The sequence below is a fragment of the Uloborus diversus genome, chromosome 6 (assembly GCF_026930045.1).
Source record: "Uloborus diversus isolate 005 chromosome 6, Udiv.v.3.1, whole genome shotgun sequence".
Taxonomy (NCBI): domain Eukaryota; kingdom Metazoa; phylum Arthropoda; class Arachnida; order Araneae; family Uloboridae; genus Uloborus; species Uloborus diversus.
The window spans coordinates 2,261,188-2,277,456 of NC_072736.1; the positions used below are offsets into that span (position 1 = coordinate 2,261,188).

Consider the following 16,269-nt stretch of genomic DNA (forward strand, 5'->3'; position numbering starts at 1 on the left):
TGGCACCGTCCCCGAGTTATAAGAAGCATTGAAAATATTCAAAATAACATCCACTAATTCCTCTGCACATTCAACTAAAATTTTTGGATAAATATTATCTGGTCCCGGAGCTTTAGTTGCTTTAATCTTTTTCAAATGAAATAAAACCTCCTCCCTGGAAAATACAAAATCCTCAAGCTGTATAATAGCTTGTGTCTTGTTAGTGTCAACTGTTGAGATACAGTTATCGTTAAACACACTGGAAAAAAAGTTATTTAGAACATTTGCAATATCCCTATCGTTTTGGATTAAATTTCCATGCTCATCAACCAAAGGCCCAATTTGACTGTTTCGAGCTTTCCCAGAATTAGCGTAAGCAAAAAACCTCTTAGGGTTCCCATCAATGTCATCTGCCAGCCTTTGCTCCAATTCCCTTTTCTGAATCCGTACCAAATACTTAAAATTTCGCCTTGCCTTACCATACTGGAGCCTCTCCGCACTCTGACCAGTTTCTTTAAACTTACGAAAAGTGGCTTGCTTATAATTAAGAGCTACTTTAGTCTCCCTGGAGAACCACATGGGCCAAATTTTGGTACTAACACCTTTTCTCCTAAATGGAACATAGTCCCCAACGGTTTTAGCAAGTTTATCCTTAAATTCCGTCCACTGCTGATCTACGTCGTTATTTTCCAACCCTGACGAAAAAACCTCTTTCAAGCTCTGCCTAAGTGCAACAAAATTGGTATTTCTAAAATTGGGCACAAACCTAAAATTATCATCTTTGCACACTTCAAATTTAACCCGGAACCTAATGCTGTTATGATCACTATCTCCAATATGCTCCCCTACACTCAACCCCTGAACAAAACTACCTATGTCACAAAAAACTAGATCCAAAATGGCCTCCTCTCGAGTTCCCTGAGTTACAACTTGATCTAAGAAACAGTCACCAATTACTTTTAAAAATTCCTCTTCTTTGCCATTACCAGGATAAAAATTATTCCAATCAATACCCGGAAAATTGAAATCCCCCATTATGATAACGGATCCCTTACTAGACATGTCACTAATAATACGGTACATCTGTTCATCTTGTCCCTGGTTTGAATTAGGTGGCCTATAAATGTTTCCAAAGCGTAGCTTTATGCCCTTACTGCTCATCAACTCCAGCCAAACCATATCAATATCAGTAGGCTTATCATTTATGACCAATTCATTGCAAATAAAATTGTCTCTAACATAAAATAAAACCCCACCACCTCTTTTACCTACTCTATCCTGTCTGAATAAATTATACCCAGCAATATGTAATAACTCTGCATCAGATTCGGTAGCCCATGTCTCTGTAATTCCGATAACATCCAACTTCTCATCCATAACTATGCTTTTCAATTCATCCATCTTGTTCCTAATACTGCGAGCATTGGTATAGAAAACTTTAAGCATGCCTAAGTTGCTTTTATTTAACACCCTGAAATTTCCTAAATTACAATTGTTAACATTACTACTCTTGTTTGTCACTTTATTACCATTTCTAGCAATACCCAAAAACATTTCATTCTCTCGATACCTGGTGCTTGAACCATGCCCCCCATACCAACTTAGTTTTTTGACTCCGAAGCCCTTAAAATTAATCCACTAACCATTTTGACCCCTGTAGAGCTCAGATGCAGGCCATCCCTAGCAATCCAATCCCGTTTACAGTGACTCCATACATCAATGAACCTGATACTGCGCTTTTCGCAAATTGACTTCAGTAGCAAGTTCATACACCTCGCACGTTGATTTAGCCAGCTCCTATGCACTCCATACCTGGGAAGCAAACCAACCACTTGGACATTCGTCGAAAAGCTGGTTGCTTTATCCAACAGGGATTCCCATTCCCTAGAAAACTCCTCATTTTTACTGTGGCCTACATCATTTGTTCCCACCCACAAAGTAACCATGTCCTCCTTATTCAATACTCCCTTCTTTTCAGCAACCATATTAATGTCTTTTACCCGAGCCCCTGGTAAACAACACCTAGCCACCTTACGCTTTACTCTCCCAACTGTGTTACCCACCTCCCTTACCATAGAGTCCCCCAAAATTACACCCTTAGTTTCCCAATCTAACTCCTCATTTGAAACTTCCCCCTGAATCTCTGGAACATTTATACCCTCTACAACTGGCTTACACCCTAATGCTAACTGGGCTTCAAAAACTAGCATCTTAAGTCTTAAGTCTGAGAGTTCAGCACATTTAGTGCAAATATAATCCTCTTCAAAAACAGACTCATTTTCCCCCTTATACAGGCAGAACATATGACATAAATCACAAGAGATCCACCTGTCCCCCTTCCCACTCTTTACCTCTTTCATAATGCATATAACACCCATTTCTACTCAGTGAATATGTTCCAAAAGGCAAAACAGTAAGATAAAAATGCAAAAAAACACAGAATAAATACTAAAAACAGCAGTAAATAAACAGAGTTGCTACACCCAATAAAGCACACAAGACCAAAAACCAGGAGATCACCACATGTTAGGCTTAGCTCCAAAAAATGCAAAAACACTTCAAGAATACAATAACAGCAAAAATGAGCCCCCAAAACACAATAAAACTAAATTACATGATAAAGTGAAGTAAAAAAACCTAAAACTAGACAGTAATAATGAAAAATTATAGTAAAAAAAACACTTATCAAATTAGCAGCAAAAAACACTCCCTGCATCACAGGCGCCCTCTAGTGGCCACATTATATCCTTTAAAATTATGATAGTTGTTGCAAATACTAAGGCATTTTCCTTATCTTGGCTCTCAACATAAACGCTGGATTGGATTCATGGCGATAGCGATTGAAGAAAAATAGTCAAAACTTCATTCTTATATTAAATAGAAAAAATTTTGTTCCATGAAGTATCTAATCAATTACTCGACAAAATGATTCAGTTAAAAGCAGCTGTTAATATCTAGTAATCATATTGCTGTTGGAAGAGATGAATTGAATACCGAATATTCGATAAAAATTTGAACAGAATATCTAATGTCGAGTTATTTTTTTAAAATCTGAATGTTATTTTTTTTAATACCAATTTAAAATAGTTTATCTATTTTGTGTCTAATGTGAAATTTCAATCTAGTTCCATTTAAAATCCTAATAGCATAATCATTAATAAAAAATAAATAAAGAAAATCATTCCAAAAGCAAATTAATATAACTCCTGATTAAGGAACTAAGTTAGGTTCATCAAAATTCTGCTAAGAAAGTATTTTCTTTCCAGTACATGGATTCATCTGATAATCATGATCTAACTAGGTCAGTGGTCGGAAGTAGCGGCGCTACTCTGTCATAGCTACAGTCGGACTCCGATTTAACGAAATCATCGGGACTGAAACTTTTATACGTTAAATTGTGGTTATTCGTAATATCTGAGTGATAAAAAAATTTAAAAAATAATACACTCAATCTGTCACAAAGTTACTAGAGCCAAACACAATTTTCTTTTGAAATTGAACAAAAAATATAAAAAAAAAATCAAAATTTAAATTTTTAAATCTATTTTGATTCAAATACTTTTATTTTATAACTAGTGGTACCGCAGGCTTTGCCCGTAATAGAAAAATTTAAAGGTCTTTTGGTTCGCCAGTGTATTTACAATGTTATCAATGTGTGGTGAATTTTCTCGCCAGTTGGCTTGTGCCCATGTTACGGTTCCACGTTATGATAACTTCGTAATTTACTCATCCATCTTATGATAGTTGTGTTCATAAAATTGGAATAGAAAAAGAACCACATCGAATTTACGAAAAATCGTTTCGAGGTGCACAAACCCATACTACAACCTAACTTTATGCCGAATTTCATGAAAATCGGCCGAACGGTCTAGGCGCTATTCGCGTTACAGAGATCCAGACAGAGAGATTTTCAGATTTATTATTAGTAAAGAAGACAGGCAGCGGCTCTTCCTACCCGCTTACTTCCTCTAGATATGTCTGTGGGCATTAACTGAAACATAAAACGAGAAATATGAATACAGTCAACTCTAGACAACTTGAAGTTCTAGCAACCAGCTAAAACCTTTGAGTTATGGGAAGTTCCCATAGCCTTGTCAAGGGTTTGAGGCCTATTGTAAACTTCAAGATGAAGGAATATTAGACTTATGAGGTTTCAAGTTATTTCAAGTTAACTGTAAAATTTTCTTTTCTCTATAAAATCTTCTTTTCCCGAAAAATAGAATTATATTGACATTTACACTTTACAAACCTGACTCCCCCCCCCAGTTTTAGCTTCGATATTTTAATATTTCTTCTTGGAAAAAAAAACTGGTTTTTGCCAACCGTAGTTCAAACTGAAATAAAAGTTTGTGAATGTATGAGAAATACTTTATTTGAGTTACATTTTATGTACACTTAAAAAGTGACAGCACAACATTTAAACACGATAAAATTGTAGCAGATATATCAATATGTAGATCAACTCACTATCAGTGCCACTCGGTAAACTACAAAAATAGATTACTTCTATTAAGAACGAGGCTTGCAAACTTGTTAAACGGTGATTCTTCTAGAAGAAAACTTGTTTTGACAATGATTGATTTGATTAGCCAGGATTAATTTCATTTTTAATCACTTTTTAAGTAGATTTGCCCACAGAAAAATTCCAACAATTGTGACATGGACTGTACTAAGAAATATATTTTCACAGGTTTCAAAAAATGGGATGTTTTGTTTCCAGTTTTCAGGTTCTTCCAGCCAATCAATCCTAAATCAAATTCTCTCTGAAGCAACAGCAAAGAACATTTTCTAATTTCTACTCCAATTTTATCCATAGCACTGTGATGCCGAAATAATTGATTAGCAAGTTACCAATATGACAGATAATTTTGTTTATTAAATCTGCCAATATTGATAAACCAGCTAGTTTTGAAAGGAACAAGTGTGATACTTGAATTAAATCTTCTGCAAAAATGACAAGAACAGGGTCAACGAAATGCTTTTTGTCCACATAGTTCTGCATTTGCTTGCCAATGCACCAGGGTCCTTTAACTTGAATACAATAACTATAAACTTTCTTGTTGTTACATCACTCTCCGAGGGTCCCCTCTTTCTATCACTGAAGTGATTTCCCGATGTATGGGGCCCACGGATCTTGTTGTTACAATGGCCGCAGCTTATATGAATCAACTTTCTTCTAAACAGCTTCAATAAAGCTGAATTTTTTTATTTTTGACGATTTGATATTATCAATGCAGTTTATTCAATTAACCGGTATACACTGTATTAGCCTTACTTTAGTCATCTTTTGAATCACAGAAAAAAACCACAGCATGAAAATTTTACTATGATTAAAATATAAAGTATGTAATAATAAATATACTCTTTTGAGCTCATTTGCAACTTATAGATATCAAAAGTCTCCAACTAAGAGTACTTTTAAACCCTACAAATCTATGTGCACTGAAATCTCTCTACCACAAACTTCAAGGAGCCTCACATTTTGTACATTGCACCGGGAATTTTTTTGTAATGGAATTTAAGCAATGCATTGAAACTCAGACGAGGAATCAAATTTTTTTTTTACGTTGAAACGAATATTTCATTGAAAGTTCGTCACAACGGGATTTCATTCCCTGTATTCTTTTCAATCAAACCACTCGAGACTTTTGTAAAAAGTTTTCAATACATCACAAACTGAATACAAGGTTGTAGCAAAGGAGTAGAGGACATACCCCTCCCCAAAACTCAGAAATTCCCCCTTTTTTTGACTAAAAACAAACCATCTATCTTTCCGTGTTTGTTTATCCAACTAAACATGCATATATGTATGGAAGTTTTTTAGAATTCAATTTTTATATCTCAAGACCATTTTTAAAACATTAATATTTCTCATAAGATATTTGGACATTGGATAATTTTTAACGTTCGATATATAAGGGGAGACAAAATTTATCTATCATGTGTAGTATTTTCAAAGTTTTTGTTTTTACCTATGCATTATCAAATGCTAAAATTAGTCTGAGACTGTTAGATGTTTGCACTTTAGTTTTACATTACAAATACCACTCATTGAGTATAAACAAAGCCACTATCGCAATGTGTACTTCTGATAAAATTTTTAAAGAAAGTGCATGGAAATGAAGAGAAATTAACTTGAAATAAGTAAAAATGAGCAGTGAACAAAAGCGTATTGCAGTATCATTTGATTTTCAAAACATTCCGCTGTAACGAATCTCTTCTGCCAGAAAATGTTTAAAATAATAAAAGCACAGGGGGTGTTTTGAATTGTAAGTTCATTTAATAATAAAATGATTGGCTTACCCTTTTTCCTGGAAAGCTAAGTTTAAGAACTCACCAACATTCACTCTGAAAACATTAAACGCAATAGATGACTCCTTTTCGGGGGTTTTTTCTAGATTTATTCGATTTATTTACACCACTAAACATTAACCATCTTCTTCGATTCCAGACAGACTCTCATCACATTCCCGCCCACGAATACACAAAACAAAAAATACATATTTTTTAAAAGTCTCTTTACTGGTGGCGCCCTCTCTTGACGGTAGGAGCAAACATACTCCCCCGCCTGGACTATCAGTTCAGTCTTCCGTTGGCAGTAGGCAACACTTGGTAATAGGGCGTCTGAATTGTCCTCGTTGGGTCTTGACATCCACGACTCGAACAGCACCATCGTCTCCAAGAAATACTTGAACAACTCTGCCTAGGCTCCATTGCAGAGGTGGGAGATTGTCCTCCTTCAGAAGGACCAAATCGTTGACTCTCAGGTTTCGTCTTGGTTTCTTCCACTTGGTTCTTTGTTGTAATTGATTTAGGTACTCCAGGTGCCATCTCCTCCAGAACTGACCTCGGAGATGTTGAATTAAATTCCATCGCTTCCTTAAGCACGCTGGTTGTGAAGGGACCTCTTCTGGAAAAGAAGTCATTGGAGCACCAATCAAGAAATGTCCTGGCGTAAGAGGTTGCAAGTCTTGAGGGTCATTAGACAGAGGAGTTAGAGGCCTTGAGTTTAAGCATGCTTCAATCTGCGTTACCAATGTCACAAGCTCTTCAAAGTTCAGAACAGCTGATTTCATTGTTTTATTTAGAAGCTGCTTGGTCGATTTGATGCCAGCTTCCCAGAGTCCGCCGACGTGAGGTGCCGTGGGGGGTATGAAGTGCCATTTAATGGATTCTTGAGTTACAAAGTTCTGCACTTCAACAGATTTGATTAGCTTGAACTGTTCCTTTAGATATGAAGAGGCTCCTTTGAAGTTAGTTGCATTGTCGGAAAACATGTTGATAGGTTTTCCTCGTCTGGATATGAAGCGCCGGAATGCTGCCAAAAAGGCATCTGTTGAGAGGTCCGAAACAACCTCAAGGTGCACAGCCTTTGTTGCCATGCAAATGAAGAGCGCTAGGTAGGATTTTAATTTTACTTTGCTTCGGGGAACGTTGGGTTTGGTGATGAATGGTCCTCCAAAGTCGATGCCAACGTTAAAAAACGCTCTGCCAGCGCTGAACCTATTTGCAGGCAAATTCCCCATGAGCTGCTCACCCGATTTAGCTCTGAAGCGAAAGCAGGTTTGGCACTTGGATAAAAGTCTTCCGACTACTCCTCTGCCAGAAGGAATCCAGAATTTCTGTCGAATGCAGCATAAGGTAATTTGAGGTCCACTGTGCAAACTGATATGATGAAAATACTGAATGACCAGATTAGTGAAGTGATGGCTCTTAGGAAGGAGGATTGGGTGTTTTTGAATTGGACTCAGGCTCGAATTTTTTAATCTTCCTCCAACTTTGATTATTCCATCTGTGTCCAGAAAAATACCTAGAGGCAGAAGCTTGCTGCTGTTGGGAAGAGGATGTCTCTTCTTTAAGAGTCGAATTTCGGAATGAAACTGTGATTCTTGTACAGTTTGAATAACTATCTTGGTAGCATCATCTACCTCTTTTGATGTTAGCACACCAGTAACTCTAGAGGATCTGCAATTTTTGATGAATCTTTGACACCAAGCTATGACTCGGATTAAACGTGAGAATGATGAATACTTAGCTATGATTTCCAAAAAATAGCTGCCTTGACTTGATGTTGAGACATTAGTAAGAACGGTGGATGACTTCTCACATTTCACGTCTTCTTCAGAGGAAGTCGACAAATCAATTGATGGAAAGTGTAAAAAATCCTGACTTAGCCACTGTGGCCCAGACCACCACAGTTTATGAACTTTTAGCTTGGAAGCTGCAATACCTCGTGAAGCACAATCGGCAGGATTTTCTTGACTCTTCACATGTTGCCAGGATGCTTCAGAAGTCATTTTTTGAATTTTTGAGATACGATTGGCAACAAAGGTTTTCCATCTGCTGGGAGATGATTTCAACCAATCCAAAACAATTTGCGAGTCTGAGAAAAGAAATGATTTATCGATTTGAATTGCCTTTCTCAGAGATTCTAACACAACAACGTAGAGTTCAGAAAGAAGCAGAGCTGCCAAAAGTTCAAGTCTGGGCAAAGTTATCGATTTTACAGGAGCTACCCTTGTCTTAGATGTTATCATTGAAACATGGACTTTTCCGGTTACCAGCTCAGCTCTTAAGTAGAAAACAGCAGCGTATGCACGCTGGGAAGCATCACAAAAACCTATGAGAAGAACTCGCTTTGCTGTAGCATCTCCTGAAAGGTATCTTGGAATCTGAATCTCTGCCAGATGCTTCATTTGATTCCTGAATTGGGTCCATGATTCGGAAATGCAGTCTGTGACCGGATCATCCCAAGAGATGTTTTCTCTCCAGATATCTTGCATCAGGATCTTCAACTGAATTGTCGTAGGTGACAGGAACCCCAAAGGATCATAAATCTTGGCGATGGTGGATAAGAGTTGCCGTTTGGTTGGCCTAACTTCATTTGGTGGGCTGATGTTGATTCTGAATGTGTCTTCCTTTGAATTCCATATGATTCCCAAGATTTTCATCAAATGATCCTCTTCTATGTGCAGAGATCCCGAAGAACTTCGTAATTCTGGTGGTAATGATTCCAGCACACATGATTCATTGGACGCCCATTTTCGAATAGGGAAACCTCCTTTCTTCATGAGTTCGATTACTTGACTTACTAATTTCTTGGCGTCCTCTTTCGAATTTGTTCCTGTCAGAAGATCATCTACATAGAAGTCCTCTAGAGCAACTTTAGATGCCTCTGGAAATTGCTTGATTTCTTCTTGAGCTAGCTGCTGAATTGTTCTAATGGACAGATATGGGGCACAAGCTGTCCCGTATGTTACAGTGAGTAATCGATACTCTTTTAACGGTTCTTCCGGTCTCTCCCTCCAGAATATTCGTTGAAAGTCTGCATCATCTTCAGAAACTAGAATTTGCCTAAACATCTTCTCTATATCTCCTGTTAAAGCAATCCTGTGACATCTGAATTTTAACAGAATATTAAATAGTTCATTTTGTAACTTGGGGCCTGTATGAAGAACGTCATTTAAGGATAATTTCGAATCAGTTTTGGCAGAAGCATCAAAGACTACTCGTAACTTTGTAGTCTCGCTCTGTTCCCTAACAACTCCAAAATGGGGTAAATAAAAACATTTAGAGGATGGTTTCGAAAGTTCTGAATTCGGGACAAGTTGCATATGGCCTAGATTTTCATAATCTTGCATGAATTTCACATATCTATCTCTTAACTCTGGATTGTCCTGAAGGCGCTTCTCCAACGAGAAGAATCGTTTCTTGGCTTGGACTTTAGAATCACCCAATGCATTGTCGTTTTTGAAAGGAAGACTTACAACATATCTACCATCCCGATTTCTCCTTGTGTGGTCGAGGTAGAATTTTTCGACTTCTTGATCTTCTTCTGAGAGGTTACTGGCATCTGGAATTGACTCAAGTTCCCAGAACTTGGCTATTTGATTTTGTAAGTCGAGCAATGCATGGCAATTGATTAAAGACATGACCTTCCTTTCGCTCTGACAAGCTGTGGAAACTTTCCCAGAAAGCAACCAGCCTAACCTGGAGTTTAGAGCAGATGGTTGATTTTTAGACCCAGATATTTTTCCATACTGAATTAAATCAAAGAATATATCAGCTCCTAGAATCATATCGACAGGACGACTAATAAAAAACGAAGGATCAGCTAACTGTAGTCCATTAATGTGAGGCCAATCGAATTTTGAAACTATGAAGTTAGGCAAATTACAAGTGAGTTCCTTTACTACTAAAGCATTTACGGCAAAGATATCTTGATTAAAATGAGGAGAAAGTTGAAGTTCTACTCGTTTAGTAGCATAAGCAGCAACTTTGTTATCTAAGCCCAAAATAGTATTTCTTGATTCATAAAATGGAAGGTTTAAATTTTTTGAGCACGATTCTGTAATTAGAGAGATCTGAGCAGGGCCGATCCTATGGTGTCGGCCGCCCGTGTGCAAAGATTTAATGTGCCGCCCCTCAAGAGTAATTTTCATATTTTGACTAATCTTTAATGTCCATGTAAATCTTTCTTCAAATTTCTATACCAAGTTCTAATTTAAAAAAAAAAAGAAAAAAGAAAGCAGAAGAATGATGAACTTATAAGAAGGAAGAAAAGTTTTATAATAAGAAACCCCTTACGTACAATTTATAGCTTTTAAGAAAGTAATAGATGCCAAAATTTACTCGTCGCAAAAAAGCATTTTATAATCTGTCTTCGGTGACATCAGAGGAAGGATGGAGGAGGGGGGATTGCTCCGAGAAAATTATCGAAATTGGCGTATGAAAAATAGTTTTAGTTCATCTTGGTTGTTTTCGGTTGCAAGGACAAAAGAGTCGGGTATATTCAAGGTGCATGGAGAAATTTTTGAAATTGACGTCAAATATCGCAATTTTAGGAACTTTTTCGAGACTTCAGGGGAAAGTAATGTTGGAGCTCTTTCTTAAATTTCTTTCAAAATTGAAATCAACTCGAAGCTATTTTTGGTGAGCGTAGTTTAGGAAGAATCGCGCTCTTCCCGAAAATTTTCCGAAACTGAAGTTTTAAACACGCAATTTTGGGTTACCTTTGTTGACGTTGCTAGAGGGAGGCAGGGAGATTCAATCGTCTCCCATCGAAATGTTTTCGAAATTGAAGTTTAAAACGCAAATTCAGGCTGTCTTTGCTTACGGTAGGGGATCTGGCGGCCTTCCTCCGGGTGTTTCTCGGCACTATTGTTTCGAAAACCCATTGTTGGCTATATTTGAAAACTATAGGGGTAACGTGAAAATGTTCTGAAGCGAAATATTTTTCGGAAAAATCCATTATGGGCTATTTTTGGGAAGGAAGGGTTTTAGGGCTCCCAAACGCATATTTCTAAAAGCGCAATTATGTATTATCTTTGGTGACGTTAACGAAACTGGGAAGCTTCGGTGGATCTTTCGGATATTTTTCGATATTAATATCTAAAAAATACAACTATTGACTTTTGTCCACCTCACTTCGACCATTGATGGGTATGCCCTAGCGCTGTAAAAAGTTAATAAGCCAGGCAGTTCTAATCTGGAATATCGTAAAAATTGAAGTCCCAAAATCATATTTTAGGCATTGTTTGAGAACAATGAGACTCGGGGGTTCAGTGTGCCCTCACGAACTGTTTTTTTGAAACTGAAGTCAATTTCAGGCTAGTTTAGGCAGGAAGGGTTCTGTAGCTCCACGGAACCATCTATAAACGAAATTTTGAGGTTTATAGTGATAAGATTGGAGAAAAGGGGGATCCGGGATTCTTCTCCAAAAGTTCTTGAAACTGATGTTTGAAAAACGCAATTTTAGTTTGTTTTTCAGTACGTTAAGTGAGAGGGGGCGGGATTAGAGGCCTCTCTAAAGATGCTAATTGAGACTGTCCTTGGTAGTAATGTTTGGGAATGGATTTCGGGGCACTCCATCGCAAAAATTTTGAAAAAGAAATCCGAAAAATGTCATTAAGCAATTTTTGATGACATTGAGGGCCAACATTTTTAGACTGTGTTTGATTAAGTTAAGGTGGAAGGGGTGACTCAGAGACTTAATTGGGTCCTTAAGATCGGTGGTTCAACCAGCGAAAGTTTCCGAAATTTAAGTCCTAGAAACGCAATTTTAAGTCTTCTTTAGTCTCGTCAAGGAGGTCATGGCATTCTTTTGGATCTTCGTTTTAGAGTCACATTTAAATTTGCTTCCCGGTGCAAGAGCCCTGTCCTCCTACCTGATCAGAAACCGGGCAGTTCATTCCGGATCTTAATTAGAAAAAATTACCGTAAAGGGGGAAAATTACAAAATTTTGTTCGTCATTCAAATATGTTTGACTCCCTGGGGACTCGCAATTTTCCACTTTCTCTCCACGCATCCACGATTATTGAACACACAATTTGTTGTTTGAAATGCTTGCGAGATAGCTTCTTTTTTTTATAAATAAAATATTTCTTCATTGTTTAGGTCTATAAAAGTTTGGGAGGAAGGAGGGGGGGGGGGGTAAACATTTGTGGCCGCCCTCGGTGCTCCCTTTAGAAGGCACACTTTCATGCTTCAGGAGGGGGGACCATTTCCCTCATTTCTCCTCCCCTGTATCCTTGCCTGATTAATGGTTTCTGTCACAAATTTTGCAAACAAATGAAGCATGTGTGTAAAGAGTAGATACTAATAGACAATGAACCAACAAAATGTTCCCTAACATTCTATTTTTCTTAAACTATGCTATGCTGTCAGGAAATCGAAACTTACGTACTTTCATAATTGAACATTTAAAATTCAGCATATTGATTCGATTAATTATAAGTTATCTTGTGAGAAATTCTTGAGGAATTTTGCTTGATTATAAGAATTATATGATGCGGCCCGCGGCCGCCCCTTTCTTTGGCCGCCCTTGTGCGGTGCACACCCTGCACACCTGCTAGGATCGGCCCTGGATCTGAGATCCGCCATCAATCAAGGCTCGGCAGTTTACATATTGTCCTTGACTATTCTTAACTCTAACAATGGCTGTAGAGAGCAAAATTGAATTGGAATAATTCATTTGTCCTGCAAGGCAAAACTGTTCCTGAGATGTAGCCAATGGCTGAACTACATTCTGGTCACTAGTAACAGCTAGATTCTGATTTGAATTACAGACAGGGATTTCTCTAGGACTACTTTGGAACTGGTGAAGTACAGTGTGATGTCTTTGCCTGCAAGCACGACAAGAAGTTGTAAATTTGCATGATGAAACATTATGATTCCCTCGCAGACAATTAAAGCATAACTTTGACTTTTTAACAAAATTCCATCGATTATTTATATTCATCTTTAAAAATTTCTCACATTTATGTAATGAATGAGATGAAGAACAAAGTTTACATGAGTCATCTGACTCTACAGTAGTTTTAAGTGAATAAGGCTTGTGAGTTACTTTATTTGATTTTTCATTGAGTGGTGTAATTTTGATACCTTGAAGACTTCTGGCTTGCTTTTCAAGAAATGAAAGAAACTTATTTAATGAAGGAAAATCTTTATCTTCAAGGGTTAATTCCCATTTGACTTTGATAGAATCTTCTAACTTATCTTGAAGAGAAAATACTAATAGAAGTTCTACCAATTGATTGCATTCTAATCCTAATGTTTTAAAATTTCTGAGTACTTCATTACAAATGTCTATCATGGCCCAAATTGATTCTGAAGTAGGTTTAACATTTTTTAGAGAGAAGAACTTTTTGCATTGGGAAAATGCCAATTCTCTCTGATTATCATACCGATTCAACAGTGTTTCCCATGCTTGTTTATAATTTTCATGAGTTATTGCGAATCCTTTTATTAATCTAGAAGCATCTGAAGTGACAGCATTTTGTAAATACTGCAGTTTTTGAATATCTGTTAAAGATTCATTAGAATCAATTGAACTAGAGAATATAGATTTAAAACTCAACCAAGAGTTGAAATCACCTGCGAATTGTGGAAGATCATATTTAGGAAGATTTATGTTAGAATAAGCATTCACTTTCGATTTATCGTCTTCGAATTGTAGCTTGCTATTAATACTAGTTAAATATGACTCAATTTTTTCCAATGTCAAATCAGCCAAATCTTTAGAATTAGTAAAGTTTTCATATTCTACATCTTCCACAAAGCTTTCCAAAACAGAAAACTCATAATAATTGTCTTCTAACCTTTCTAGACATTTTAATATATTACCTTTAAAGGCAAGAACTTTCTGAATATTATTAGACTCTATTACATCATCAACACTTTCAGAATACCTTTTGATTTCTTTTATCTGAGTTTGGAACACTAATGGTATTTTACTTTTTTCTTTAGTAGGAGCCATCTTTTAAATAATAACCCAATGCAACTATACAACTCAAATACAGCTTTTCAGAATTAGTTACTATGAATATACAGTCACTCAAAATAATAAACAAATTCTTCGAATTTACTAATTTAGATTTCTTGCATTTCGAATTCACAAGTAATAATAATATTTTTGAATTAACTGACATACATTTCTGGACTTAAATAATATAATAATAAACACATCAAAAGATTAAGAATTCTTTCAGACGAATTTCGTTTTCAGAATACATCTAGTTTCGATTATATAAGATCATTAGCGTTTTCGATTCTAGTAAGAATAATAAACATTCTACTTTCCAGGAAATGATCTACTGAATTTAACTCGATTTATGATGCATACATCAACAATTAATAAACAAATCTCGCCGGTGCCTCCATGTTTTGAATTGTAAGTTCATTTAATAATAAAATGATTGGCTTACCCTTTTTCCTGGAAAGCTAAGTTTAAGAACTCACCAACATTCACTCTGAAAACATTAAACGCAATAGATGACTCCTTTTCGGGGGTTTTTTCTAGATTTATTCGATTTATTTACACCACTAAACATTAACCATCTTCTTCGATTCTAGACAGACTCTCATCACATTCCCGCCCACGAATACACAAAACAAAAAATACATATTTTTTAAAAGTCTCTTTACTGGTGGCGCCCTCTCTTGACGGTAGGAGCAAACAGGGGGTACAATTATCTTTTTGCAATTAAGAGATAAAAAACACTCGAAACATGCAATGCGAAGTCAAACGCTATATCAGTAACATTATAAATTCACACCGATAACGAAAACATAACAAGGAAGCTATGTTAGTACTACTTGACATTAATGACAGTTGTACAGATATTATACTACAACACTGGACGAAACTAAACATAATACCCCCCTAACACTGAAATATATAAAAATACTGCACAAATAAGAGATTATTATGTAAAAAGAAATGCGAAATAGGCTAGAGCTCGCAACAAATGGGAAAATCAACAAAGCTTGCTATGTAAAATGCGACTACGGCCACGGTTAGTTACAGGTTTCGGTCCGACATTGATCATCCGGGCAACGCCCACTTTTTCTCATTGGAATCGCCAATTCATTTTTCGGTATTTGCTTTGAGTGTACAAAATGTCAGGTAAATAGTTTTCATGATGTATTTTGTAGTTTTCAAGTATTTTGAAATAAGAAAATTCTTTGTTAAATTTTATTTTTAAAGCCAAGGATCTGAAGTGCACCCTTTGTATCGCCTGCCGGACATAGTGCCAGACATAAACGACATCGTGATTTATCGTGATGCACTTCGTCCTTTCCTTAAAAATTAATTTAATTTATTTAGTACAAATATTTATTTATTTATTTGTTTTTCAATGTTAAAAAAATATCAATTTTTTTTTCTCAATTAATTTTTTTCCCGAAAGTCGGGGGGTGCCAATGCATCGCCTCCGGTGTAGAGTTCACCTTCTTCTTCCCTGATCCTCTCACCCCCTCCCGCCGCCCATGTGCATTGGGGTTGGCCAAAAAAAAGATATTTTCGAGAAGAAACTTCTAATAGCAAAAAAAAGTTGTGCATTGCCATCCTAAGCATAGAAAAAATAATAAAAATAATTAATATTTATGTCTTCAAATTGCGCATTGGCAGCAAAATTTGAAAAAAAGGAAAAAAAAAAGTCAATTTTCAAATGTTTTTTTAAAAATCCAAATAGTCAAAATTTTTATTCTAATCTAGTTTAAATGCTTCCTTTTAATATTCTTTTTGAAAATATTTACATTCCTTGAAAGTTTTTAGTTCGCACATAAGCCGCGAAGTTACGCGAAATTAACCAAATATCGACGTTTTCAGCTTATTTTGTATATATTGCAGTATTTCTTCTTTTAGATCTCAGTTATATATATATCTTTACAGTAAATGTGCACTATATAGTTCTTTGTTGGAAATGCAATTATAGTTTGTTGCAGAGCATTTTTTAACATAGGTACTACGCGACACGAACGTCGCGTAGTGAAAAAATTCTGTCGCC

At 36.3% G+C, this 16,269-nt stretch overlaps 1 protein-coding gene across 1 annotated transcript; it reads right to left on the minus strand.

Moving 5' to 3' along the window:
- Positions 1 to 6,560: 6,560 nt before the first annotated feature.
- Positions 6,561 to 14,237, minus strand: LOC129224144 (uncharacterized). Its single transcript, XM_054858560.1, has 4 exons — positions 13,768 to 14,237; positions 12,885 to 13,104; positions 9,038 to 9,185; positions 6,561 to 8,362 (listed from the first exon to the last, which is right to left on the minus strand). The coding sequence occupies exons 1-4, from the start codon at positions 14,235 to 14,237 to the stop codon at positions 6,561 to 6,563; spliced, it is 2,640 nt and encodes an 879-aa protein (XP_054714535.1).
- Positions 14,238 to 16,269: the final 2,032 nt, after the last annotated feature.

Bases quoted from the DNA above. Each gene is read 5' to 3' on its own strand.
- LOC129224144 (XM_054858560.1), bottom strand. From the start codon at position 14,237: ATGGCTCCTACTAAAGAAAAAAGTAAAATACCATTAGTGTTCCAAACT. The intron at 13,105-13,767 runs GTATTTACAAAA...TCGTGCTTGCAG, and splicing joins ACAGATATTCAAAAACTGCA to GCAAAGACATCACACTGTAC. The intron at 9,186-12,884 runs GTAAACTGCCGA...ACAATTCAGCAG, and splicing joins AGAATAGTCAAGGACAATAT to CTAGCTCAAGAAGAAATCAA.